The sequence below is a fragment of the Epinephelus fuscoguttatus genome, linkage group LG13 (assembly GCF_011397635.1).
Source record: "Epinephelus fuscoguttatus linkage group LG13, E.fuscoguttatus.final_Chr_v1".
NCBI lineage: Eukaryota > Metazoa > Chordata > Actinopteri > Perciformes > Serranidae > Epinephelus > Epinephelus fuscoguttatus.
In genome coordinates this window covers 30,968,975-30,995,404 of record NC_064764.1, presented here as the reverse complement: position 1 = coordinate 30,995,404, position 26,430 = coordinate 30,968,975, and the positions used below count along the sequence as shown (strand labels likewise).

General features: G+C 39.7%; 2 protein-coding genes across 3 annotated transcripts in view; one reads left to right on the top strand and one right to left on the bottom strand.

The window, feature by feature from the left end:
- Positions 1-916: 916 nt before the first annotated feature.
- On the bottom strand, positions 917-26,327 carry cfap97d2 (CFAP97 domain containing 2). 2 transcript variants are annotated; one of them, XM_049593627.1, is made up of 10 exons: positions 26,192-26,327; positions 25,814-25,930; positions 10,517-10,583; positions 8,994-9,152; positions 5,032-5,181; positions 4,760-4,862; positions 2,654-2,734; positions 2,318-2,436; positions 1,994-2,180; positions 917-1,843 (listed from the first exon to the last, which is right to left on the bottom strand). In XM_049593627.1, the coding sequence occupies exons 5-10, from the start codon at positions 5,076-5,078 to the stop codon at positions 1,556-1,558; spliced, it is 825 nt and encodes a 274-aa protein (XP_049449584.1). In that variant the 5' UTR covers positions 5,079-5,181; positions 8,994-9,152; positions 10,517-10,583; positions 25,814-25,930; positions 26,192-26,327; the 3' UTR covers positions 917-1,555. The 2 variants fall into 2 exon arrangements, with proteins under 2 accessions (XP_049449584.1, XP_049449585.1); XM_049593628.1 differs by lacking the exon at positions 25,814-25,930 and having other exon boundaries at positions 26,192-26,251.
- The window catches only part of fgf14 (fibroblast growth factor 14), a 172,591-nt gene continuing 170,145 nt past the window's right edge, over positions 23,985-26,430 (top strand). The window contains exon 1 of the mRNA XM_049593629.1: positions 23,985-24,868. Within this exon, the coding sequence (XP_049449586.1) occupies positions 24,661-24,868 (208 nt within the window). The 5' untranslated portion in view covers positions 23,985-24,660. The remainder of the gene's footprint in view (positions 24,869-26,430) is intronic.

Sequence of the window (26,430 nt, the reverse complement as noted above, 5' to 3'; positions counted from 1 at the left end):
ATATACATATAATTCCTTTGGTCCAAGACTGCTCAAAAATATTAGTAAACCCGAACAACTCTCTCCCAAATCCAAAAACTACAGTGCTAAAACTCAAATTAGTGATGTCATAGGGTATCAAGTCTGGAGCTGCTCCATAGACAATGAATTGGGAGAGATGTTCTACATTAGTGGTTCCCAACTGGTGGGTGGCAGTCCAAAAGTGGGTCACGTGTCCATTCTGAGTGGACGACAAGTAATTTGGGAACGTGGCGAGTTTGTAAAAAAAAAAGGAAAAAAAAACTATATTTTGAAGTAGAGTGTATTTCTGGCACAAAGCTTACATTTTGAGGTGCTGTTTCCTGCTGTGAAGGAGTGAATAACAGACCAACTGCCTTGACGACACGTCCAAATACAAGTATGACACTAGATATTTTAAAATATGTGGATGTTGAAGTAACAGCTGAGGAGAAATCTGGATCCAGTGGCTGGACCTGTTGGGGGACCACTGATCTAGGTGACACTGAGAGCACCCAGGGGAATGTTCTAAAAGTGTGGGTACATTTACTGTTTAAGAACGGAGAACAATACAATAGAATAAAGCTCATTTGGGTATAAAAAGGAAACAATATTCTGTGAGTCCACAAAATCAGTCTCCCATTCACTGTCTATGGAGCAGCTCCAGACTTTATACCCTATGACATCACAGGTTTGAGACTTACTTCTCTAGTTTGAGGCTTTGCAAGAAAGTCGCTCATGTTCACAAACGTTGATTAAACTTTCCTAGGACATGGAAATAACATACTGTAATTATTAATTTTGGGTGTGCCCCCCATCAACCACTGACATGGGCATAGATTTCGTTTAAACACACACACACACACACACACACGAAAGGGGCTGTTTGAGGGATTGATTTATGGTGTAATGTCTTTAATTTTGTCAAAGAAAAAAGTCCTCTGCTACTTTACATGCAATTAAAATGCAAAATAAATGTATCTGTAATCAGTTACTGAGAAAAACTATGCAATTAAAGTTACAAGTCAAAATGTTTGTGATTACAAATTGGTTACAGCTGAATATATTATTTTTGGTAAAGGTTTATATGTAGAATTATACATTCATTACTTTGATTAAATAACTGAAAGAGTTACAACACTTATTACATTTTTAACAGAGTAACTAGTAATCTGTAACCTATTACATTTTAAAAATAACCTTCCCAACACTTTTATTTGATTCATTTATTTGTTGTTATCAAAGAAACAAATTACAAAGTGTTGTCATTGTGTTTGTGAACATTACATCGACCACAGAAATATAGTTTTTATTTGAATCTATCTCAGTACACAGCCAATGCAGAGTAATATTACTGCTTTATTTAGGACTAATCCAGTACCAAATATCATACAAGTCCCATACAATATCTGCGTCCACCTATGTTGGAGCTAACACTTTCTTTTTCAAAACTAACATACTGTATTTAGTGAGCAAAAAAAAAAAAAAAAAATACAAGTTTGCCAAAAGACAAGACATTTCATCCCTCTACAGTATTTGCAGTCTCCTGCTCAAGTGTTTAAGGTGTGTGAGTAGGGTTGGACAACTCAGATCCTTCAGGACAGGACGATGTTTCAGCAGTGTGAGGAGGTTTATCTGCTGTCATCTGAGTGGTGTCAGATGTTGTTGGCTCAGAGTATGTCGCTGTGTCTTGCTGTATCTTTGTTCCTGTGCTTTCTTTCTTGCTGTTTTCCTTCCTCTTCTCATCTTCCTCAGACTCTGCTTTGCCACTGGCCTTGTTGCGTGCAGGGTGGATCTTCTGCTCTTTATTACAATCACTGCACTTCTTGGTGGGTTTTTCCTGTCCCTGGTATGAGCACACAAAAAGATATCCATAATGATGTACAATTAAGATCACTTGGTACAGGTCAAGTGAATGTGAGTGCAGACGTGACAGATTGTGCTTAGTAAATGAATGTTACTGATCTTTTAAAAAAAAAAAAGAAAACATTTGAACCTTTTGCAGATTGGCAGTTCCTCGTGGGTAACGTGCAATGCTGTCCATCACCTTCAGGGTTCTGACCCAGTCCTCGTGCCACCTCCTCACATCATAGTGAGACCTGCACTGGCTCAGACGCAACAGGATCATTTGATTCTCCTTGGTGATACGCAGCAGCTCCAGCTGTCGCTTCTCTTTGCCAAGGCTACAATGAAGAATAAAACCAGGCTTTACAGCTGGGTTTTTAGTTTCAAGGGCTGCCTCATTTCTTGGCAATACAACCTGTTGCCTGACTTGAATATGTAATTTTACACTGACAGTTCTGATACAACCTTAACTAACCTTTTTCTGTCGTAAAAGTTCTTGTTGTCAACTCCTCCTGTCGTCCTCATGATGTGTGATATCTTCTCCATAAGCATATTGTTTTCCCTTTGAATCTTCATCGCCCATTCCTCTTCAAGCTTAATGTGATTAAAGGTAGAAACACAATGTTCAGAGCTGGCAATGTAATTTCCTTTTTTGAATTGAGGCTAAAAATGTATATCCATTTACATTTACTGAGGTTATACATTTCTCATGGTGAGACGTCACTGTATGATTTCAGCAGTGAGATCATCTGCTGCCACCCTGTGGACATGATGTGAGCTGAGCTGAAAATGTGAGAGATAAAACAGAAACCTTTTGGGTCTTCAGCTTGAGAGTCAGGTGAGCGTAGGTCTTTGGTGGAGCTGTGTTTATTGTTGCTTTTGCTGACTTCACCTGGGAAGAAATAAAGAGACATACAGGTTTGTGTAAGGCACTGAATAATGAGAAAACACACACTAACTGATTGGAAAAACAGTTGGGATGGGAATTAAGAACCAGTTCCAAGGTGATTACAAATGTGAGCACAGGGCAGTAAATTAACTGTTGTCAGGGGATAAGGGGGCGAGGTTATGTTGGCTGCTGTGTGTGTGCGTGTGTGTGTGTGTGTGTGTGTGTGTGTGTGTGTGAGATACTCCACAGGTTGACAGGTGAAAGGGTGAGGGAAGAGGAGAAAAGAAAAAAAGAAAGGAAATAATAATGACAACAACAACAACAACAAAACAACAAAACAATAATAATAATAATAATGATAATAATAAACAAAATAAAAACTAAGAAAAAGAAAATACAAATAATAAATAAAAGTAATAATAACAATAGTAATAATAAAAAAATAAGAAAACAATAATAATATTAAACCAAATAAAAAATAATAAAAAGAAAAAATACCAATAATAATAAATAAAAGTAATAATAATAATAATAATAATATTAAACCAAATTTAAAAGAAATCTAAAAAGAAAAAATACCAGTCATAATAAATAAAAGTAAGAACAATAAAAATAAAAATTGTAATAATAATAATAATAATAATAATATTAAACCAAATAAAAAAATAATAAAAAGAAAAAAATGCCAATAATAATAAGAATTATTATTATTTATTTTCTAATATTACTATTATTATTATGATTGCAGGTGGGTTGTGTTTCTTTATCTCAACTGATATGTCCGACTTTGGGTCGCCCCCAGACCCTTAAAGGAGGGAACTGGCCCTGTGCAGATTTGATCCCTTGAAAAAAAATTGCTCCCAGACCATGAGGAGGGTGCTGGTTTTTCAGGGATTACCAGTCAGTTGTTTTATGTGTGGTACTGATTGAGAGGAGGGGCGAGCTGACCCAGTCTCACCCTGCCCCTGTTGCCCATCTCAGAGGGATCTGTAGAAGTACCTGATATGTGCTCCAGCTGTCTTTGGAACATCTCTCTGACCTGTATTCACTGTCTTTGTTGTTTTGTCACTGTTTTGCATTGTCTTGCAATAAAAAAAGATAATGAAAGCTTTAAGAGACATAAGTAAACATAACCTTGAACTAAGAACAAAAAATATTTTTCATTTCATTTCATATTAGGGTGGAAACACCAGCAATATGCTGAAACATCTTCCTACACCAGTGGTTCCCAACTGGTGGGTCACGGTCCAAAAGTTGGTTGTGGATCCATTCTGAATGGACTGCAACGGACTTGCAAACTTGTCAAGTTTGTAAAAAACACACTTTATTTTGCAGCACAGTGAATTCTGGCACATAGCTTCAATTTTGAAGTGCTGTTTCCTGGTGTAGAGTGAGTGACTAACAGACAGCTACTTGACAGAGACAGCAAACTAGCTCGACGACATGGCCAAATGCAAGTATGATACTGAATGTGTTAAACTGTGTGGACCTTGAACTAATGACGAAGGAGAAATCTGGACCCTGTGGCTGGACCAGTTGGGAGCCACTGGCCTACACAACATGAACTTAAATTCCAGGAATGCCATGTGTTTGGTACTCCACACACGAGTGCCACTGCCTCCCAACCGACCATGTCTGTGATAATAACATTAGTGACATGCAAGCAGGCCTAACAGATGTTTCCTTTGGCTAAGAAAAAAGTAAAATAGTGGAGCTTTTGTATATCTGAGTCACATGAATGCTTTTATTTCTACTCGGACATGATAAAACCTGTGTAGTCCTACTTTTCCTCCCACAGAAACTGATCAAGAATCAGTAACAGAAGTGATAAAGAATCTGACTGAAAAACAGAATCGATAATGGCATTTGTATCGAAAAAATCTTACCAATTCCCATCCCTAATAACAGGTTAATCTGGTTGGTTTTTGATTAAAATAGAAGCTTTGTGTGTAGGTCAAAATATTCAAAATATGGGATAAGGACAGTTATTAATGTCACCTCTAAAACCAAAGTAAATATTCTCCTCACCTTTTCCCTGTGTAACTCATATGAAGCCTTGTCCCATTTCTGCTGCAGATACTTGTTTCCAGTGGGAAGCAGGGGTTGATACGCCAGATGCGCCATCCTGGTCCTGTGAAAACAAAACATTACACAAAAGCTGCAACACTGCAAGCTCCCCACCTCCACCAGAAAACATTTTAATGTCGAATCATTTCTGCATTAGTGACGTGGTTCACAGTAAATTGCAGAAAAGTGAACACTGTGCTAGATAACCCAGTTCCCCGGCCTCTGTGACTCACCTCACAGTCTGTGTCTGCCTCGGTGTCTCAATATCACAACTCTTCATCTGCCCATAAGAGTGTGTTCGTGCTCTGAAGCGTCCGGGTTGACTGGAGCTCAGAGACTGCGGTCTGTTTTCTGCCAGTCATACGAGGTTGCCATGACAGCAGCTGAAGAGAGCAGAGATGAATGAATGGTTTCAAACGATGTGCTTGTTTAGCAAGTTCCACACAGAGACACGCACACGGGCATAGAGATAGGCTAATTAGCGAGGAGGGCGCAGGGAGAGAGTGACTGTAAAATGAGCTGCTGTGTGAAGACGCCGTTTCACACACAGCTCAAAGCTGAAAATGAACTGGAAGGCAAGCTGAATCCTCAAAATGTGCTCGTGCTGTTTTAAACCGTTTGTGCCTGCAAGGGAAATAAAAAGGTGGCAGTAATTTTTGAACACTGATCAGACTCTGCTGGAGTCGGAGTTCAACGGATCTGTTCAACATGCTGATTGTGTAATAATTAAATCAATGCAGAATCATACATTTAATTAAAAAGCAGAACTGAATTAATGAGGTTAACAGCATGAAGGCTACTGTATTTCTTTCTTGCTGCATGGAGACAGTTACAACCTTGGTAACAGTTACTTAGAAACTTAAACCAACACACTCACACGCATAATTTATACAGTAAATCTGCTGGCATAAACTACACCACAGCAGGTCAATGCCTGATCATAACAATGCGTATTTAAAGCTATAAAACATGACACTAAATTTAATGCATACCCCACATCACACTGTTCACTCTGCTGTGGTGTCATGTTACATTATACTGTCATGTAATACATGTTTGGGACAGAGCAACACAATGGAGCACACCATCAAAGATTTACTGAATGAATCCCATTGAGGTGACAGGGCTTCATGAATGAACATCCATATTCCAACACTGCCCCCTCCTGACCGCAGCTGGCTATGACGGATTCCGGTGCAGCTGAGATCACAGCCGTCAATTATTCAAATCCCATGCCAGCGTGAACAACCAAAGCACTCATGAAACTGTAATGGATCATTATGTCACCCTTTCTCATGCACCATAATAAACATTGATTTAATATTAAGTGTAACAAGATTCAGTGTACTCTGTAGGGCCGGCGAAATTAACTTTGTATTAATATGTAATAGGTTATTATCTGTGCAGCCAGCTATCAATGCACAGTGTGCTGGTACATAATTGCACGCATACACTTTTATGGCTATGTTACAGAATAATAACTGTGGGAGTTGTTGTAAAGCTGCCACAGCAAAGGGAGGTTGTTCATGTCTGTATTGTTCAATTACTGCTCCCCCTGCTGCGGTCATATTAAGTGCCCTCTTGAATGAGTTATAGGCAATAAATCGTTTCCAGTTACTTTGCTGTATAAGAAGAGACGTGCTGATGGGACAGATGGCAGATAGATACCAGGGTGATAACACAGGAACTGGGAGTTAGGGGCCTCTCAATCTCTCACACTCTTTAAGATTCCCTTTTCAATTGCATTTCAAAAATAAATAAATATATATGTAAATAAATAAATAAACTCCTCTTAATATATGTAGCTGACCCTAAAGTGGGGGTCACACTGGCTCTAGGGTTATACCACTGACTTTTCATGTGTACCTATTTTTCCACCGTGAATCACATGGATGTGCTGTGATTAGGACATTTTTGACAGTGATCAACAGAAACTAATCTTTCAACTTTAAAGTGAATATGAATCTCTTGAGGAAGTATTTAACCACTTTTAACCCTATAAAAGCTGAGCAAATTGGCCAAATCCTTTCAAGATGACACGACAAAGGCACTGAGCAACTTAATAAGAAGTGACCCAAAAATTAGCAAGGAATTATTAAAAATTAGTAAGTAGTAAAAAAAACCCCCAAACAAACAAGGAAATGACCTGAAAAAGTGCTAAACACACACACACACACACACACACACACACACACACACACACACACACACACACATATATAATGAGAAAAAGAGGGAGAGATTTCTATTCTGTAATAAATTCTAAAAAATATTATTTTTTAAATAATATTCTAATAATTTCCCCCATCTCTTTCTTTTCTTTTTTTAATGTTATTTTTCTTGTCACATTTTAACATATTCTTGCAAGTTGCTCATTACCTTTAGCATGTTTTCGAAAGAATCCAAATCAATTTAGATGCTTGTGAAAGGTGTCTGAGTGCAGCAAAAGAAAACTGATGTCTCTCCAGGTTTTAAAGGGTTGAGTCAATAGTACCATAGATTCATAGAAAGTCTGTCTCTTACATTAACGCACATCTTTTGTACTATTATATTTGTACATTGCAGATATGCCTTGTACATCATTCCGTGAAGTTTTGAAGAATCCCTCATCAATATTTTGCATATCCCTGTATAAAACTGTATGTCTTTCCATGAAAAAAAATCTACTGTGCAGCTTTTATAGTATTATTTATTTTACATTTTTATTGCCATTTTTTCTATTTCATTTTAATGTTAATTGACTTTTGCAGTACATGCTTTTACATTTTATATTTTTATTATTTTTTTCTTTATTTGGTTTACACCAAATAATTGATTTTAATAGGACCAAAAAGTTAAACTTTGGTTTTATATGACTATAGAGCTGTCTGCTACTTTCAGAGTCTCCCTCATACATTATAGTCCAGATCTGTGTTTGCTAAACATGCTTAAGCTTGCAGGGTGCTGAATTCTCTCCCAGCACACACTGGGCAAGAGGTGCAGTACAGCCATTTACACTTACATCACTTCCTTAAATACTCACGGGTCGTCTCCATTCAACTTACAATGTCACCTCTAAAACACAACTGGTTTAATCAGCGATCTATTATGGTTAATCTATTATTTTATGTTATATACTTATATTTTTTAAATCACTTAATTAATTCTATTCTTATTTGTTTCATTTAACACTGTTATATATCCCAATTATATCAATTATCATTGAATTAGGTGTAAAAATAAACACCAGAAAAACATATTCTACACAAAAACACTTTTTGCAGGCCCTGTATGTATCATCATTAATTAAGAGGGGAGATAATGATGTATTTAAGATAATGAAGCTTGTTTTCATGTCCTGAATGGCAGGGGATGTTATCAGTTGCAGGGAAGTCTCATTGGCGCACTGGTGGATCTTCCATTGCACCACTGTGGGAATAAGACGGTCTCTTTGGGACGGGAGAAGTGCAGGAAAACCTGATACACACTTTAACATAACAGCAACACTGTGTATGTGTGCGCCTATATATGTGTGTGGTGTTTTTCAGAGGGAGCTATTTATAATTTCAAAGCATAGATGAGGAAATGTAACAGAAGGGATGCAATGTAACGTATATACTGTAAAGTATAATGACAGACAGAAGGGGAAATAAAACTGTCGCTACTGGTCATTAAATTTGGCCAAAAGTAATTTTGTTACATTATTCTCACAAGGAATCCAATAATCTGAGAATTTATAGTCATTTTTACTCTTTTCTTTCTCTTTTTCATTGCCATGTTTGCCGCACTACAGCCACCCAGTGTCCCCTGTTGGCCACCACGTCTCCACTGATTGAGACAAATACCAGGAGTTCCCTCAGAGCTCAGATTTTCTGACTCTATGCCTGTGGCCAGAGCCGCAGTGAGATCAGCAGCAGCAGTTTGTGCATTTCCCCAAGGTCAGGATCAAGTTTTTTTCCCTTAATCTTTGTGATGGAAAGTGACTACGGTAACAGGTCCCAGGAGAAGATCCTGTTTAGAGGTGGCTGCATCACACTGGCTCTAAGCCTGCTCATTAGGGTTACTGCACAGACACATGCAATAGATGAGCTCTTCTAGATCTTCTAAGGCCACACAGGAAATATAGCAGAATATGGTTTTGTTGGAACGATTCAGCCTTCACTTTCTCAGCATACTAATACAGTTAGTTGGCTCAAACGCAACACTTAACTCATACCTTGAAGATCAACAGGCTTCAGAAGTGATCTGCTGTGAATGGGCCAGGAGGCTTTTGCCAACAGATGCTCTCTCCTCTCCTCTTAAAAGCTCTCTCCTCCATACTCGGTGATCATCTGTCAGATTGGTGTTGATGAAACATTATGAACGCTGTCCTGACCTTTTCCAAAATAGAAACAGACATTAGAGACATCTTTGGGCACAGTACTTGCTTCTTTTGGAGTTTATGGAGGATAAAAAAAAATGACATAAATGTATAAATAAATACAGAGTCACATAAATAAAGATGAAAACATGCTGAAATAAATACATAAATATAGAAATAAATAAATAGAAGAACAAATAAATTCTGAAATAAATACAGAAATGAATAAATAAATGCATAAATAAAGAAATAAATGCAGAGATTAGGACCTCCTATCTAACATATAGACATTAATAAATAAATAAATAAACAAACAGAAATGTAGAGGTTAAATTAAAATAAATTCTGAAATGAATGTGGAAATTAATAAATAAATGCATAAATAAAGAAATAAATGTAGAGATTTTTATTTATGTACTGATTAATTATCAACTTTTATTATTTATGCATTTAACTACTTCCTTGTTTTTTTTTACATTTATTTATACATTTATTTTTTATCTAGTTATTTATGCATGAATTTATTTCCATATTTATTTATTCCTCCATTTTTATACATGTATTTTTTCCTGTATTTATTCCTGTATTTATTTATTTATGCGTTCCTGTATTTATTCATACATTTTTTTTTAATTAATAGACAGTTAAGTCATTTTTTAGTATACTTTACATCTTTAACCATAACAGAATATCTAGAAAACATACTGCCATGTTTTGTGGGAACAGCATCTATTTTTTCCTCTAACCTGCTCCAGTCTTTGAGTAAAAACCTAAACCAAACTTATACAGCTCCCCTGGTAAACAGTGACAAAACCTTAACTCTAACAAAATCTGAAAACCCTTCACACTTGATTTATAGAAAGTAGTTTTAAAGTCAAAACAATTTTCAGCTAATGGATGGCAGAATAGGTAACGACTCCGAGGCACTATACTCTCAGCCCCGCTGCTCCATTAATGCCGCTGAGCTACAGAGGAATGGATGCTTTGACTCGGAAATAGGCTTCATCCCTCTAAAAGTGGCTCTTTTGATGACAGTTTGTCGCACACATGCTGCACTTCCTCCTGAATGCAGGAAGTTTGCCCCCATTTTGATACTCAAACGCATACAGGCCTATATCCCAGATAGATCTGTGCTATGAAAGGGTATAAATAATGGAGGACGCAGTCTTTACAAGTTAAAAAAGACCCACAGTGCCGTTACGTAACAGTGGAATGAGTTATGAGGGTAACAAATTAGGCCGAGCACAGGAACACGCTAGACTAATCGACTGCAGTAAGCTCAAACAAACGCAGAATAATGCTCAGATTTGTGCTCTTTAATGTAACCTCAGTTTTGTTAACAACTATAAATGTTCTTCTGTTTCCCTTGGCAACTTCACCTCTTCTGAACATCTCAGCGTCCTGGTTATTGGCAAGGTCCTTCATCCTTGTATCTTGGTATAAAACCTGCAACAAGCAAACAATCTCTCAATTATTGTGTATCTGACAGGGTAATTCTTGTTTTGTGTGTGTTTACTCACTCTTTGTCCTTGAGATTTTCTGAATGATGCAAAACCTTGATGATAACACATGCCTGAAGTCATATGCTTAACCAGTTTTTTACCTATGCAGCTTTGGAGTTAATTGTCCTGCATATACACTATGAGGAATGTATCATATATTCTTCACATTACCGGCCCACGTTTTCCAAAACACACAGTACAATCAAATTACAGACTTCTGACTGTGTTAAACAAACTTCAGACCTAAAAACTGACTTATGCTAATGAGAACTGATTTGCAATAAAGATGGGCGAAAAACTAACAAATCAATCTTTTTGAACAACTCTTTTCAGTGTCTGTATGCACCAGATCAGCATGTTAAACATCCGAGTGCTCCAGAGTCCCTGACTTGCCCACTTGCTGTTATCATATGGTACTGCTCAGTGCCTGCGACAGTGAGTGAACGAGAAGCGACTGAATCAGACTCAAGTCGAGACCTTCACCAACCAGTGGTGCATTCATGTGGTCGATCTTCCAGCTTTGGCGTGTTCATGAGTTTCAAGTTGTAATGTGGAAACAACATGGATGCTACAAAAGAAAATGCGCTGTATTTTATTGCTCTGAATGTTTAAACAACCCGTTGAAAACGAAGAGCACAGGAAAACAGATCGAGTGAGGCATGAAATATGATTGAACTCATTTTTCAGAATATTCTGTCACCACATGAATGCAGCACAAGGCTGCTGAGGTAACTGGGACGTCTGCTACTTGCCCCTCAAAGAATGACGGATCATTGGTCAGTGACATTGCTGTAACACTGAACTTGGTGGTGGTGAAAAGGCCGAGAAATACTTGACCCTGTTTATGTTTACTAAAAACTGAGCGACCCTGAATGGTCTCATTCTGGGGAGAAGTCTTAAGGCAGGGTGACCTGGAAAACATTGTGATGGTGAAACACTGTGATGGGAAACAGATGTCATTGCCAGAGCAAGTTGTGGTAAAACGCCAAGTATTAAAGGGATAGTGCACCCAAAAATGAAAATTCAGCCATTATCTACTCACCCACATGCAGAGGGAGGCTCAGGTGAAGTTTAAGAGTAGATAGTATGCTATCTACAAAGATAGCACTGGTGATCTGAACCGGTCAGTGGCGAAATAAAGCACTTTTAATGCGCAAACTTATATGGGACGCATTTGCCCCCATATCTACCTCGCGGCTACCGACTGCATCCGCCTCCCTCAATACTGAACCAATTTTAAAACGAGTTGTACCTATGAATCATAGGCACACATACACATGGGGAAATAGGGCCCAAGTTGAAAAATACCGAAGTTATCCTTTAGGGGCTTTCATGAGACTCCGAAATCTGAAATATGAGAGTTGGCTGCTAAACAGCATTCAAGATTTACTGTGCGTTCCAATACCCACACACTACAGTACTACACATACTGTATAGTATGCCAGAGAAAGATTTAGTATGTCCCAATACATAGTATGTCAAATGCAGTTTGCCAAAAATACCAGCGTGTTCTACTACATCCAATCCAATTTTGCAGTATGCAAGCCAGCATGCTTTTCTGGCTATTCTGACCCACAATACTCTGTGCAGCAGACAATACGTCGCCTTAACTGACCTGCAAACATATGTCAGCTTGACAACTTATTGACAGCTGTTTGACAGTTGTCAGAAATTGCAATGACAGCTGACAGTGCAAGTAACTGATGACCAGTTGAACAGTAATAAAAGGAATATTAATTAAACAAAATAATAATAAATATTACAAACAATAGGACATAGAACTGCAGATCTAATATAACTGTTGCAAATATATGTTATAATCTACAATCTGTGCAGTTATAACTTCAAAGTTAAACTACATACATTGCAAAGTACCAACAACAGATCTCTGTCTCTGGCAAACTCGGTAAGTGGCGTATGTTTTATCTCCAAGGTAAATGATATTGAAGCAAAAGGGTCAAAGTTCAGGGCGTAATGTCAGGAGAAAGTAGTACGTCCCAATTGTGTGCATACTGCACCCAACAGTACGTCTTTTTTAAGGACAGCTGCAGTACAAACTAAAAGTAAAAAGAAAAAGTATGCAATTCGGGAATGCACCCCTAGTGTATGCCGCCATGTAAAGGTTAATGAGAATTCAAGAGGTCACCCATGTCATTTTATTCAAAAACAAAAAAAGCTTCATGAAGTCATTGATTGTAACGATGTCATAAGAGAAATACACTACTATATGCCTAATAAAAGGATCGTCATCTTCGGGCAGCATCATCTCAAAATGTATCTAGAATATAATTATCCATCTACATAAACTATTGACCACAAATATCCAAAATGAAGTAGTTCGAATCGTAACAGGGTTAAAAATAAACCTGCTAAATCTCTGTTTATAAATTACGTCAAACCTGTTTGATTGTTTCCACACTCACTGAACCCTGCTGGTCAAGTAGTGTGAAAGACTGCACCCTCCAGCATGCAGTAAAGTAGTTCATGAGGAATCATCCACCTCATGCCTGATGCTCAAAATAACCCCATGGTGTCACATTTATTGTCCACCTACTTGTTGCATTTTATTCTGGTACAAGTAGTACAAGACAATGTTCTATCCTGCCTCTACTATCTTTACAAGATACACAGGATTAATACAGTGTGTGGAGCAGAACAGAATCACTATGTGGCAGATCAGTAGCTAAAGAGGGGGTGAAATAGTTGAAATATTGATTATCTTGTTGGCACTGCAGGAACCAATCAATTGCATGACCGCACACGGCTGTATGTTCGGGTAAACTATGGCTTCAGGAGCTTGACTATGTAACTGCAGTGGAGCAGCCACACAGAGCAGTGCAATGCATCTCACTGCCATTAAAGAACAACATAATGAGGAAAACTTGGGACAATTCAAAAATAAATCTGTTAGTATCACAGAAGGCTCGAACTGAAGTGTGAAGTAAAAGAAGAGAGGTCAGAGTGGCTAAAAAAGGAAAGTGTTTTCTTGATAAGGAAGCGAGTACGTTGATTATGACAATCCTCACTGGACAGGAAACTCCCAGAGAGATGATTATAAAAGGGCATGATTTGGGAGTGGGCTTTATTTTAGGCTTTGTGCATCATTAAGACGTGAGTCTGTGTGTGTGTGTGTGTGTGTGTGTGTGTATGTATTGCTACTGGTAAAGTTTACACCAGGGCCTGGAGAGAAAGGCCAGAGGAAGGGCAATGCCAGTGCCAAACGATGCTTGGCATGGGAGTGACCACTGTAGCATTCATTACTGATATCCGGACTCACGTGTTCCCTGCTCCATTCGACCGCGGGCCCTTCCTCGTGCTTTGAGTGACTACTCGGTGAAGGCACTTCCTGCCTCTCCCCAAAGCAAAACTGAGAACATCTATCTTCATCTATATTTCAACCACGAGCCTTTGTGACAGATGTCTCCAAATATAGACAATACTGGAGGACTAGCGTGAAACCATGGACGATCTTATAGCTTTAAAGGAATGCTTCAGATGCAAAATGACCATTTGTATATCAGTTACTCACCCTGTGTTAGGTTGAATTCAAGTGGAAAACTCTGCCTATCTCACATGACTCCACAGTTAACAGAGAATCCAAAAAATTTCATAAATTAAAGTAAATGGGGTCCGTGTTTAACAATAGCAAAGCTTTGTCGAAACATCCGTTTACAAACTCTCACACATATCGTGCAGTATAATCCAAGCCTCATTTATCTACCCATATACTCAGTACTTCCCAAACGCATGCATTTTTGCTAAAACATTACAATATAAAACTTGAGTTTCAAGCCAAATAGTCCTGGAGTTTTATGAAAAAGATGATGGTTTGGGTCAAAATGAGAAGAGGTCTCTCTGGGAGAAAGCCCTAAAGGTTAACTTATTCCATATGCTGCGCAATGTGTGTTAGTGGAGTCAGTTTAAAGTAAACTTCACTGCACTTACGCGGCTACAGTTATTTATATTATTTATGTGCTGTTTATATCTACTATGGCCAAAAGCAAAAAGAAACGGATGGCAGCTTTTTCTGTAATCAACTGTGTTTCATGGGCACATAATAACATCTCATATCAATCGCAGGCCCCGAATTGCATTGTGTTGAAATCGTATCGTGGCAAACTTTGTAATATTGACAAATATCCCATTGTTGGCCGACGAATCAATGTGATATATTGTATTGTGATGAAACCAGTGATTTAGACTCCTAATACTTCTCGAGTCACAATACATAGCTAACGTTTGATATAGTTTTGCTGTTTTTAAACACGGACCCCATTTACTTTAATTCATGAAGAATGTTTGCCTTTTTGGATTCTCCGTTTATCATCAAGGAATGAAAGAAAATCAAAGTTTTCTTCACAAATTCAACGTAGTGCGCACTGAGTAATTGTTATACAAATATTCATTTTGTGGGTGAAGTATTACTTTAATGAGGGAAAAACTGGCTTGTCAGAGGAAAAGACAATGTTAGTCCGACACTGATAGAAACACCAATAGATTCATTATGCCCTTGAAATCAATAAAAAGTTGATTAGATCTCCCACTGCTCCTAATATTTCTGAAAATTGAGCTTATTGAACATCTGTGAAATTGGCTCTGTTATTTGGTGGGAGGAGAGAGTGAGGCCCAAAACTAATACAGTACACGGCATCCCGGGAGGAAATGGGGAGACTTTTGATGGGCAATTTGTTATTGATGACATGACTGAAGATTTACTCATTACTCTGGGGACGGCAGCACGTTAAGTTTATGTTTTTGTAATGCCTTAGAACTAAATGACTCCATTACATGCTGAAAGTCCTATTTTTCCTGTCGCTGACAGTCATTGTCAAGTTAAGTTAAGATTGTATACGGTGAAACTCACATGGGAGACAACACTGAGTTCTGCAGGGATGACACTTTTTTTTGTAGGCTTACATGGAACTTAGCATTGCCCTGGTTACTTTGCCAAAAAGCCAATGTGATCTTTCCATTTGGATTTAAGTTTACTGCAAAAAATAAGCAGCAACAAAAATCTATAATATATTTTTTTCCAGTGAGGTCATTTTGACAAATAAACACCATTATTTTTTACATTTTTGAAGCGTTAATGCAAGTGCCAGAAGTAAAAAGCTAACGTTAGGCTATAAACAAACTACACTACAATTGCATGACTCCAACGTCATCACCAGAACGAAGCTGTAAAGCCATGTTTGCCATGATTGCCATGATTGTATTTTCATTTAGCCATTTGTTAACAACTGCCTTTTTTAAAGACGCATATAAAAATGAAAAATAAAAAATTTAAATTCCCAAGTTGGGTATTTACTGACACATTTTATGTTGTAAAACAAAACGTGAAAATCATTTACATTTGTGTCAACACCAGACCTAATTTCAGGCATGTCATCCAGGTCACAGTAATCATAAGTGCTATATCGTAGGCAACTGGACATGCTTACATTTCTTGAAGACGTTTTGCCGGTCGCTGGTCGTTCCAGTTTGGCGTAGATGGCCAGAGAAGAAAGATGGTTTGAAAGAGGCATGACAGAAGCCATTTAGGTCAAACTGGAACGACCATTGTTAAACAGAGGAGGTGGCCTACAACACCACCTATCACCCACCTACAATGCAGTCTTGGGATCCCTCTCCAGACGACTTCACACCTATTCAAGCCTGGACCCATCCAACACTAACGACACACATGATGGCCAGGTGGGTCAATGACTCACATGTGGCCTTAATGACTCTGAAACTCAGAGCTCACGAGACCTCTACGACACACCCACACAGAGTTTAAAGCCTGCGACTCTGCACCAGTCATGTAGAACTGAAGAAGCTTCTTGGATGAGAGGCAAAATGTCTTCAAGAAACGCAAGCAAGTCCAGCTGCCTACGATATAAGGCCCAATCCCATTACCCCCCTTGACCACTACCCCTTAACCCTTGGCCCTACCACTAGCCCTTGCCCACTACCCCTTGGCCCTTGAAATGAAGCAACGAGGGGTAGGGGTTGAAATCTTTCCCTAGGATTTGGGACACCACTCACTACGTCGGTTACGTTCACGCATACGTAACTAGTTTAAACAGGAAGCCGCGAGACATCTACGTTTCCAACCAGCATCTACAACATAATGATAACGTTAGCTACTATTATGCTTGCTACTAACGTACCATTAGAGTAATTAGATACGTACGACAGGGGACTTTTGCTAGCTAGCTAACCAGTTAACATTACGAGGCAGCATAGTTATACTAGCTGGCGTGTTATTGTAACGTGAAAAATCCGACAATTTTGCAGAACAGGACAGATGACAGACGCCAGATAGTGCGAGCTAGCTAGCTAACAAGCAAGCTTACGACAGTAATGTTAGCTAGCTGGCTAGCTTTCTGTCAACTCCAATCTAGACACTGTGAATAGCAATAAAAACTCCTCGAGGCATCGATGGCTTAGTGGTACAGCAGGCGCCCCATGTACAAGGCTGTTGCCACAGCGGCCCGGGTTCGAATCCAGCTCGTGGCCCTTTGCTGCATGTCATCCCCTCTCTCTCTCCCCCTTTCATACTTACCCGCCCTGTGCATTAAAGGCAAAAATGCCCCAAAAACTCTTAATCTTAAAATCTTAAAAAAACTTTTTTATACCCCTCTCTGGCAAGTCAGCATCTGAAATCCCTCATTCCCAAAGGGCTAGTTTCATACCTGCTACCCCTCGTTATGCCCCATACCCCTGCACGCAAAAAGGAATTGGGACACCCCTACCCCTCGCGGGAACGTGCAAATCTCAGAGTTGTGACGGGCCCATAGCACTTATTTCAGGCATGTTACCAAAAACCCAGTCAAAAACCCGCTAACTTTAATACGAGAGAACCAAAAGTGCAAAAATGCAAACTCATATCTGTATTTTAGGACTCATTCCTGCACCACTCTATTACTAACACTCTCTTATGTTTGCCAAAAGTGTTGATGCTTCAAAACTTTTGATACAACCTCTTTTAATTGTAAATTTGATAGTATCACAAGTGTCAAAAGCTATTAAAAAACAGATCTACAATCAGATTATCAACCCAAGGCTTTTTTTCTGTGGTATTGAAATAGGTATCAAGTATTGTTTTTTTAATTCAAGTGTGGTATCAAAGTTTAAAACTGTGGTATCGTAACAACCCTACGCTCCATATTCAATGGATGTGGGCCGGCTTGCTATACAGCGGAGGGTGCCTGAATCCTCACTGGGCCGGTGTCATTGGCCTTATCTCTCTGCAATAATGAAAATTGTTAGTTACAATGGGTTTTAAAGAGGAGTTGGTTATTATGTGTGTGGGATTCCTCAATTTGTTCTATTGGTCTTTGCCCTATTAGTCACAATGTGGGTGCACTGGAGAGGTTTTAGAGCCGTTGTCTAAACATCACATATGGCGTTGCGTTTTGGCTAGGTACCAGTGAGCAGCAGCTGAGCAGTGAATCAAAACTAAGGCTAATATGTGTTAATTGTCTAGAAGGCCTAAATTTAATGTGCTGTATGCATGTGAAGTACATCTAAATATTCTGAGAAAACTGATATCTGCAAATGAGTGCTGTACAGGAAGTTGTTTTGCAGTTTGTGGTTACAGTTTGAGCCCCGTGCAGCACAGACATTATGTACTGTGGACAACTTAATGGAGAGCATTCACTGGGGAAGAAGTGGGAATAAACACAAGCTTCACATGTGTCTGAATGAAGTCTTTGGTCATGACTTGGTTTACAGCAGCTGTTCATCTGCTAGCAAACACTTGCTCCAAGCAATGCCAAACACAGCTCACTTCCCTGATTGGTAGACGTCTTGGCTACGGGCACAGTGAGAGAAGGGGAGTGGATGAACAGAGATACTACATGTGGTCCCATTCTAGAAATCCCTTAAAGCATTGGCCATGACTTGGATCAGCACACAAGTTTCTAAATTAAACTACAACAAGCTGACTATGAAACTTGAGGCTTTTTACATTAGTGACCAAATGGCGTTGCTTTGAACAGTTTAAATTGTTGAAAATGTTTCATTACATGACACAGCTATTATTTTATACAGCAGTGTGTCGCGTTATTTGATTTCAATGAACAGTTTGTCCTACTTCCTTATTAACAACACTGCTACAGATCAATTCAAATTTCAAAACAGTCCTTACGTAATTATCCAATATTACATGACACTTTATTGGTCTATAGTGGAAACTGCAGGACTTTTCAGGCTCATTTATTTATGCTGCCATCAATCATTGGTTTAACTCAGAGGAAACACTCACGCCGAAAACTGCATGTTAGGGTACTGACTATTGACGTGTGTAGGCAAGTCACCAAATAATAAAGATAAAAATGCTCCAGGAATCACAGAAGTCTATTAAAAAAATTGACTGTGGGTATTCTCTGGCTGCAATTTTCCGCAAAAAGTTAAACTATCCTCAACTTTCAGTTTGACCGCACTTTGCTGGAGAATTAATGGCAGCAACGTGGAGCATCAGCTGCACCTTGCCATTGCATGCCAGCTCGCTGCACCTTTCATTTCAGCGCTTTGTGGTATATTTTCAGTGTAAGAAATCCAAAAATAGTTAAATACCATGTCTTATCAAATGCATCTTTAAATATTCTTATATTCTGCACATTAGATAACATGATATGAATCCTTCTAAGCATGGGCAACATGGAGAAAATCAAATATCACAATATTTTTGGCCAAATACCTTGATATCGATATCGTATTTTGACTACTGCTGCTTTCACTAAACATTTACACAGTGGGATTTTTGATAAATAATCATCAGTAATGTGGATATAATGACTTAAGTGGGTAAAGGCAAACAACAGAATAGCAAGAACAGTCTGGTGAGTCCAGAAAATTACAGTACAGCAATGCAGCCTTTAAAACCAGGGAAAGACAAACCCTACGATATCCAAAATCTAAAATGGTATCTTATCTCATATCATGATATCAATAGAATATCGATACATTGCCCAGCCCTAAATCCCTCTATATTTCCGTATAATAACGCTCAGTTCATGCAATCTTCACACTCCTGTGTGTGTGAGCCTTTTAAATGTATACAGTAGAACCACAGACACCATGAGTAAAACTGGAACCAGTCCATTTATCTCTGTGCATCTTAAATCAAGTTATTTTTCCCCATCAGGAGAAAAGAGGCTGTTAAAAACTCACAAGGGAGCCACTTCCTGCCGGCCGCAGCCTGGGCAATCAAATAGAAGTATTCTAATGATCCCTGACAAAATTGTCAGACGATATCCTCCAGGGTGCGATGATACTTTACATTACAGTAGACAGATCGATAGGCAGGATGACATGAGAGGCCATTGCAGAGGGAGAGAGAGCTGGAGAGCCTGCAATGCACCGCTCCAACTTGTGCTGATTCCTCAATGAGTCAATCTGACCTCACAGGACACATGTGGATGTGAGTCTACAGCACATACGTATAAATTGCTTTAATAACTGCATTCACCACTTGTCTGAGGCGGTGTGCTGGATATATGTATGGGGGTGGTCTATAGCTGTGTGTGTATGTGCTCTAAATAAGTCAGCAGGCATGTGACGTGTGCAAACTCTATCAGTAATTAAAAAAAATTGACAGCTGCCTCTGAAAATCAATAAGCAATTTTTAACAGTTGGCCTTTAAAGAGTGACACAGCAAAAATGATAATGCCGCGTAAAGGAAGTCAATCAGGAAACATTTTGTTTCAAAGTGGCCCACATCCCCGAGGAACCAGTTATCACAGACAACTGACAAGACCTGGGCGCCACAAAACTAGGTCATTAAAGTGGATTAATGCTGTAATTCAGAGATGAACACACAACACAACCCCACTAATGAACCCCTCCAGTCTCTCATCAGGCTTCCTGTGCTGTGGTTAATATTGTTTATTCAAACCTGGGCTTTTGCTCACTCGATTATGACTCTTACACACGGAGTTCCACTGTAACTTTTTCATCAGCCGTCCATGAAAGGACATGATTGAGAAAAATTGTTTATCTGTAGATATTGGGGGCTCCATGTTACATATAAATAATGTAGAAATATTACATGTCAGAGTGATACATGTTACATGCATCCTGGTTTTGGAGGTAATTTGGAACACGAAAGGATCAATGAGGTGATCTTGTGCAACGCCGCTTCCTTATAAGTATAGATGAACCTTTTTTTCTTAAAGGGACAGTTCCCCCCAAAATAAAAAACACAGTTGCAGTTGTGTGTTGCAGAGCTTTGGGGATATCAGCCACAGAGATGTCTGCCTTCTCTCCAGTACAATGAAACTAAATGGCACCTGGCTAATGGTGCTCAAAGCGCCAAATAATACATTTGAAAATCTCAACAGCAATGTCTCTTTCCAGAAATCATGACCCGGTTACTCAAGATAGTCCACACATCTTGTATTGAGCAGTTTCATGTAGGAACTATTTTCTTTTTTACCAAACTACACCTGCCAACCATACCAGAAGGAAGGGTGCATCTACACACGGATGAGAGGCTCATGCTTGTGACAGTGGGAGACGTAAACATTAATGGTGTCCTTGTCAGCTGAGCTGTAACGTTAGCTAGCTCAGTGGTGCTAGGTGAGTTAGCAGTAGATGCACACTTACTTCAATGCAATGATACCGTTGGTGGTTGAAGTTCAGTAGAAAGAAAATAGTTCCTATATAAAACTGCTCACAACAAGGTCTGTGGATTAGAGTGCGGCTCCCGAGACAGTCATAACTGAGCCTGGGCCGACCCTGACAGACTTTCTGATGTTTAAATCTGAACCCGACCCCAGCCCGACGCAGTTTGTTACCTGACAAAGTTATTGTTAGCTGCAGGCATCCTGCAACATCTCCCCACATGTCGCTGCAAAGCTGAATTCCCAGTCTTCTTGCTGTTGTATCTCATCAAAGTCCCACATATTTTACATTGTACAAAACCAACTGCTTCATTACCACCTGCACTGACGACTAAATCAAAATGCCTCCACATAACCGATTTCTCTGCAGTTTTCGGCAGTTTTAAACTTCCCTGATAGCAAGTTTTGCCTAACATCCTCCATTTTTATCAGTCCAGTCTGAATATTTACAGCCTCCTGCCTGTAATGTAAATATCGGCCTGTGTTGTGTTCAGGCGTTGTCATGTAAATAACAAATTCCAGCACTTGAATAGGCCATAGCATAACACAGCAGCATGTCAAGTGGGCCGAACCCTAACCAAACCTGAGCAAAATTTCTGATTTGTTATCTGAACCTGGCTCAACCAGTTGTGTTTCCTCAGAGTGAGATTCAGATTCTGTATACAATATTAATAGTTCAACTAAATAAAATCTACCACAAATTACACATTTAAACAGCTCTCAAATACAATAAATGTCCCCTGGGATCTATATATATAAATCAACAGGTGATTTCCTTCTTTTAGTAAAATCCTAAATGACTGTTTTTTTCCACCTGGACCTTTATGCTCTGCCATTTCTCCTCTAATCATCACGCTGTAACCTGTGACAGGCTGCTATGATACCACAACTATCACACATTCACATATATTGAGTTTTTTGTCAAGCTGCGAACGTCACTTAGGTTTACATTATCAAAGGTTTATGAGAAAATCACTTGACGACACCAACTCCTGTGTGTGCACAGTGAGAGAGGAGAGGGAGAGACGCTGTGCTGCTGCCAGAGGAGCCGCTGAATGAGCTCTCTCTGCGCGGTAAGTCACGAAAAGAGTCTGAGAAGTCCAGGGTTGTTCATGAAACATTCAGGATGCCACAGTTTGTTCCACACTACTGAAGCTGCTCCTCTTTTTGGAATCACATGGAGTGGGTAATAATTTCGCTTTCAGCCATGCTTGTTGTTGCCGTGGGTAACAGTATGACATCAATATGTCAACAAGCCAAAATATCGCCAGTATCACAATATGAGATGATATGGTACACCTCTAATGGCTGATATCTCCAATACTCAGCAACTCACACCAAAACAATCAAGATCAATAAATTCCACTACATGTAAAAAGAATAACATGTATTTTTGATTTTTGGGGTGAACTGTCCCTTTAAGCTGCAAGAATTCAATACTAATCCCTCACTAATAAATTCTAAATTAGCGGAAAGAAGGAAAAACTGTTTCTTAACAGGTGATTTGTTTCTGCTGGGACCACAATGCTGGTCATTTGTATATTTTGAACACAGCCTAATGAAGACGGCTCACTGGCAAACAGTATCTAACACCTGTGAGTGGGGTCAACACTATATCGAGCAACAAATGGGTCCACTTCCAAACACTGGCAGACAAACAGACTTCTGCCATTTGTGCTGGGTGGGACTGGTGCTGACAGACGATTAAATCCTAAATGTGAAGTATGAAAAACACATACAATAAGAGGGACATCAAACGGCAAAAAAACACTACCGGTTCCAAATCTAATTTAACTATCTCTGTCTGTGTGTATCTAGAGGCAAAGTTCAGTCTTTCCACCAGAGACAAACACTTTCTCTCTACACAACCCCTGCCTGGTGAGGGCAGGCATAATCAGGGGAGAACAGTGTCTTCTTCTCCTGTAGTCTGTGATGGAAAAACCTTTAAATCCTTAGAGAAAAGTAGTCATACAGTGGAAACAGTCGTCATGAGCAACACTAGCTGGTCCCCTGTCCTCGGGGATGAGCGAACAGAACAGTTATTAAATGTAAACATACATATTTCATCTGAATGTTGTGTCAAATAAATGATAAAAAATGTGCTCTGTAAAAGTGTGCTGTCATTATTTTATATTTTGTACACCACTACATAGTTTTAAGAGATGTTTAAAGTTGCTATTTTGCACTAACTTTTCTTATGACTACATTTTTTGGCAGCTAATGTTGGATTCATTCAGCTTGCTGGAGTTACAGTGATCTGTTGCAGTGCCCTATAGGCTGCTCTGTACTCTGCAGCCTCGCTTGCCTCAGTAATGCATAGATGACTTGACACAAGCACAAGGAAGCATCCCCACCAACCTATCGCAGGTGAGTGTTGACACCTGTGACTTTGGAGCTTTTGTGCATAATTTCTGGGTTAACAACCATCTGGATGCACAAAGCTGCAACAACTTAAGGAACTGAGAGCAAAGGAACGACACGTCAAGTAGAAATATTATAAAGATGAGGGCTGTTAATGTGGAATCTTTAACGTGCAGTGAACACATGCCCTCATGCGGAAAATCCACTTCTCAGACACTGTCATTTCCAAGAATTCAAGCTGGAAAAGGCTTGGGACAATAGTCTCAGTCGGATCATAAAAATTTCCGAGAGCATCACTGAAATGACGGCGCAGAAACCACGTGTTTACGTAATGGAAAGCCAATCTTTCAATTTAACCCCTCCTCCCCGTCTATTTCTACCAGAGGTCCGACGCTGAAGGAAATTCATGCAAATGTTTGTATAGGCGCACCGTACTTTTGGAGATGCCAGTGGCGTGGTGCTGAAAAAGGCTTGAGGAAAATACCCCACAAAGGGAAGAAACGCACACTCCAGGAATCACGGAGACACACACACATACACACACACACACACACACCAAGAAGCTGGCTTTAACAGAAACGTTGCAGTGTGGGACTATAAGAAATGAAACCTGAGGTTGGTGTTATCTGACCTCGCCAAACCAGCTGGTTTACAGGAGAAACGAATTGGACTTGATCCGGCAATGTGGTGTTTTGTTGGGGCTATCATTGCAGCAGTCTGTGCATAGGATGCATCCTCCCTTGGCTTTTGATGCTGTGCAGATCCACCCTCCTCTCCTCAGAGTGATGAACTAATAGGCAATGATTTTCTCCGCGGAAATCCACCGTGTTTTACTGTTTTCACGTTAGTTGTGTTTGTTTACTGGCGGCCCGTCTCCTCCCGGTGCGACACATGCAATTTACAGAGTATATTTTCTATTATCGACTACTTGAGGAGGCATCCTTTATACGCCAGAAGAAGAAAACACACCATTGTTACGAAGTCTGACAGATACTGACTATTTTGCCACGTGAATGAAAACGCATAGGACTTGGATATACCTATTTTTCTATGGTACAATTGGTAGCCTTGTCCTGGAGAACTGATCCAATTGTGTTATTATGCAACCGCAAGGATCTCATCTATATCTGGGTGTTTAAGCCACTGGATTGCTCTTCGCCCAAATCAATGTGGTTTCTTTGGAACATTTTCAGCAAAGGAACGCATATGCTGCAGTGTCTTTGTGGCAAGAGTCTTAAGAAAAACAAGAATCCAAGTGGTAAGCTCATCACCATTATGCCTACTCCTCCGTTTCGCTGTGAACCGGCGTTGTGCGTGCATGTGTGTGTGTGTGTGTGTGAGAGAGAGAGAGAGACAGTGTGTATGTGTGTGTGTGTGGATCTGCGTTATTCGTTTGTTTGTTGTAATGGTGATAGATCTGCAATCATATTTATGCAGCGAGTGGATCATGCAGAGGCGCTGGGAGGGGGAACAACTTATTCTGTGCAGCTACTATCGGCGAGCCCAGGTTTGGGGACGCGCAGCGCACAGACACACAAAAGCCCCCCTCTGCATCACCACGGCACCATGATCTCCTAACTTTTTAAATAGCGCTCGCACACACGCACACACACGGGGCTAGATGTTATTTCAGTGGATCAAATCCACACAGTTATTCTGTCCAACGTGATTCCCCCTAACCAGATTATTCCATCCTCAGGTTTACTGCAGCAGCATTCCCCCCTCTGCAACACCACTTCTCGATTAAATGGGCTACTCGCGATGTTTTCAGCAAGCCAGCCGGAGGAGACAGACTATTCTTTCATGTCTATCCCTCGGCTGTTGCAGGCCAATATTCATCATGCGGGCCTGGCGAAATATGATTATATACGAGCACTTGAGTTGATTTTCTGTTGAAGAAGCCAGAGCAGCTGAGGTGCGAATAGGGGCAGCATGTAGAAAGGAACCGGGCTCTACTGCACTAATGCAAATCTTGCACTTGAGCAGTCGACATCGTTTCGATTCAGATGCTGGACTTTTTTTGCGATGCACACGCACTGCCTTCAGGATCACACCAACAGTTATTAGTTATACTGTGTGTTCCTGCTAATTAAATGTAACGCTGCAGAGCTCCAGTGAGCAATAAATGTTTATTTCAACAGGCTGCTGTAGGTATGAAAGAAAAGCCCCAGGTGGACAGCATGTAGAGCGGGCTACTTGTTACCTCATGTTGTGGGTTTTGAAAATGATGTGCTCAGCAGCAGTACAGTTCCTCGACACTGCAACTGCAGTATAGTAGATCATCATCATACTGTAGCGGGACTATTTTGCCTTGCTGACACTGCAGGAGCAACGACAAAAACATTGTTTACTATCAACTGCAAACACTATTTATATATTTTAACACCGTTCTGCTTCCATATTTAAGTGTCAAGCCACAGCAAAGCTCCAGTTTGTGCCTTTCACATAGCAATCACCATTTTCAATTAAGCTCTTACGCTGATGAGCTCCACGGAGTCACAAAGCTAACAATTTCTCATTGACGAGTAGCTAAGTTAGCTTAACTTTGTAAAAACCTCGCAGGTCGTTTGAAAACACTTACCACCAGTTTGTAGACATTTATGGATTCTTTTGAGATACTCCTGAACACCAGGGACATAAATATTAAGAGAGCTACACAATAAAGGCGTCTGAAACTAATTTAACAAGTTGTAAATTTAGCTAACTGCCAAACGCACGTCGTAACAGGAAGTGGCATAACGGTTATCTCCTGCCTGTGTCTAAGAAGCACCAAATAGGATAATTTTATTATTTATTTATTAATTATATAAAATGTAAACA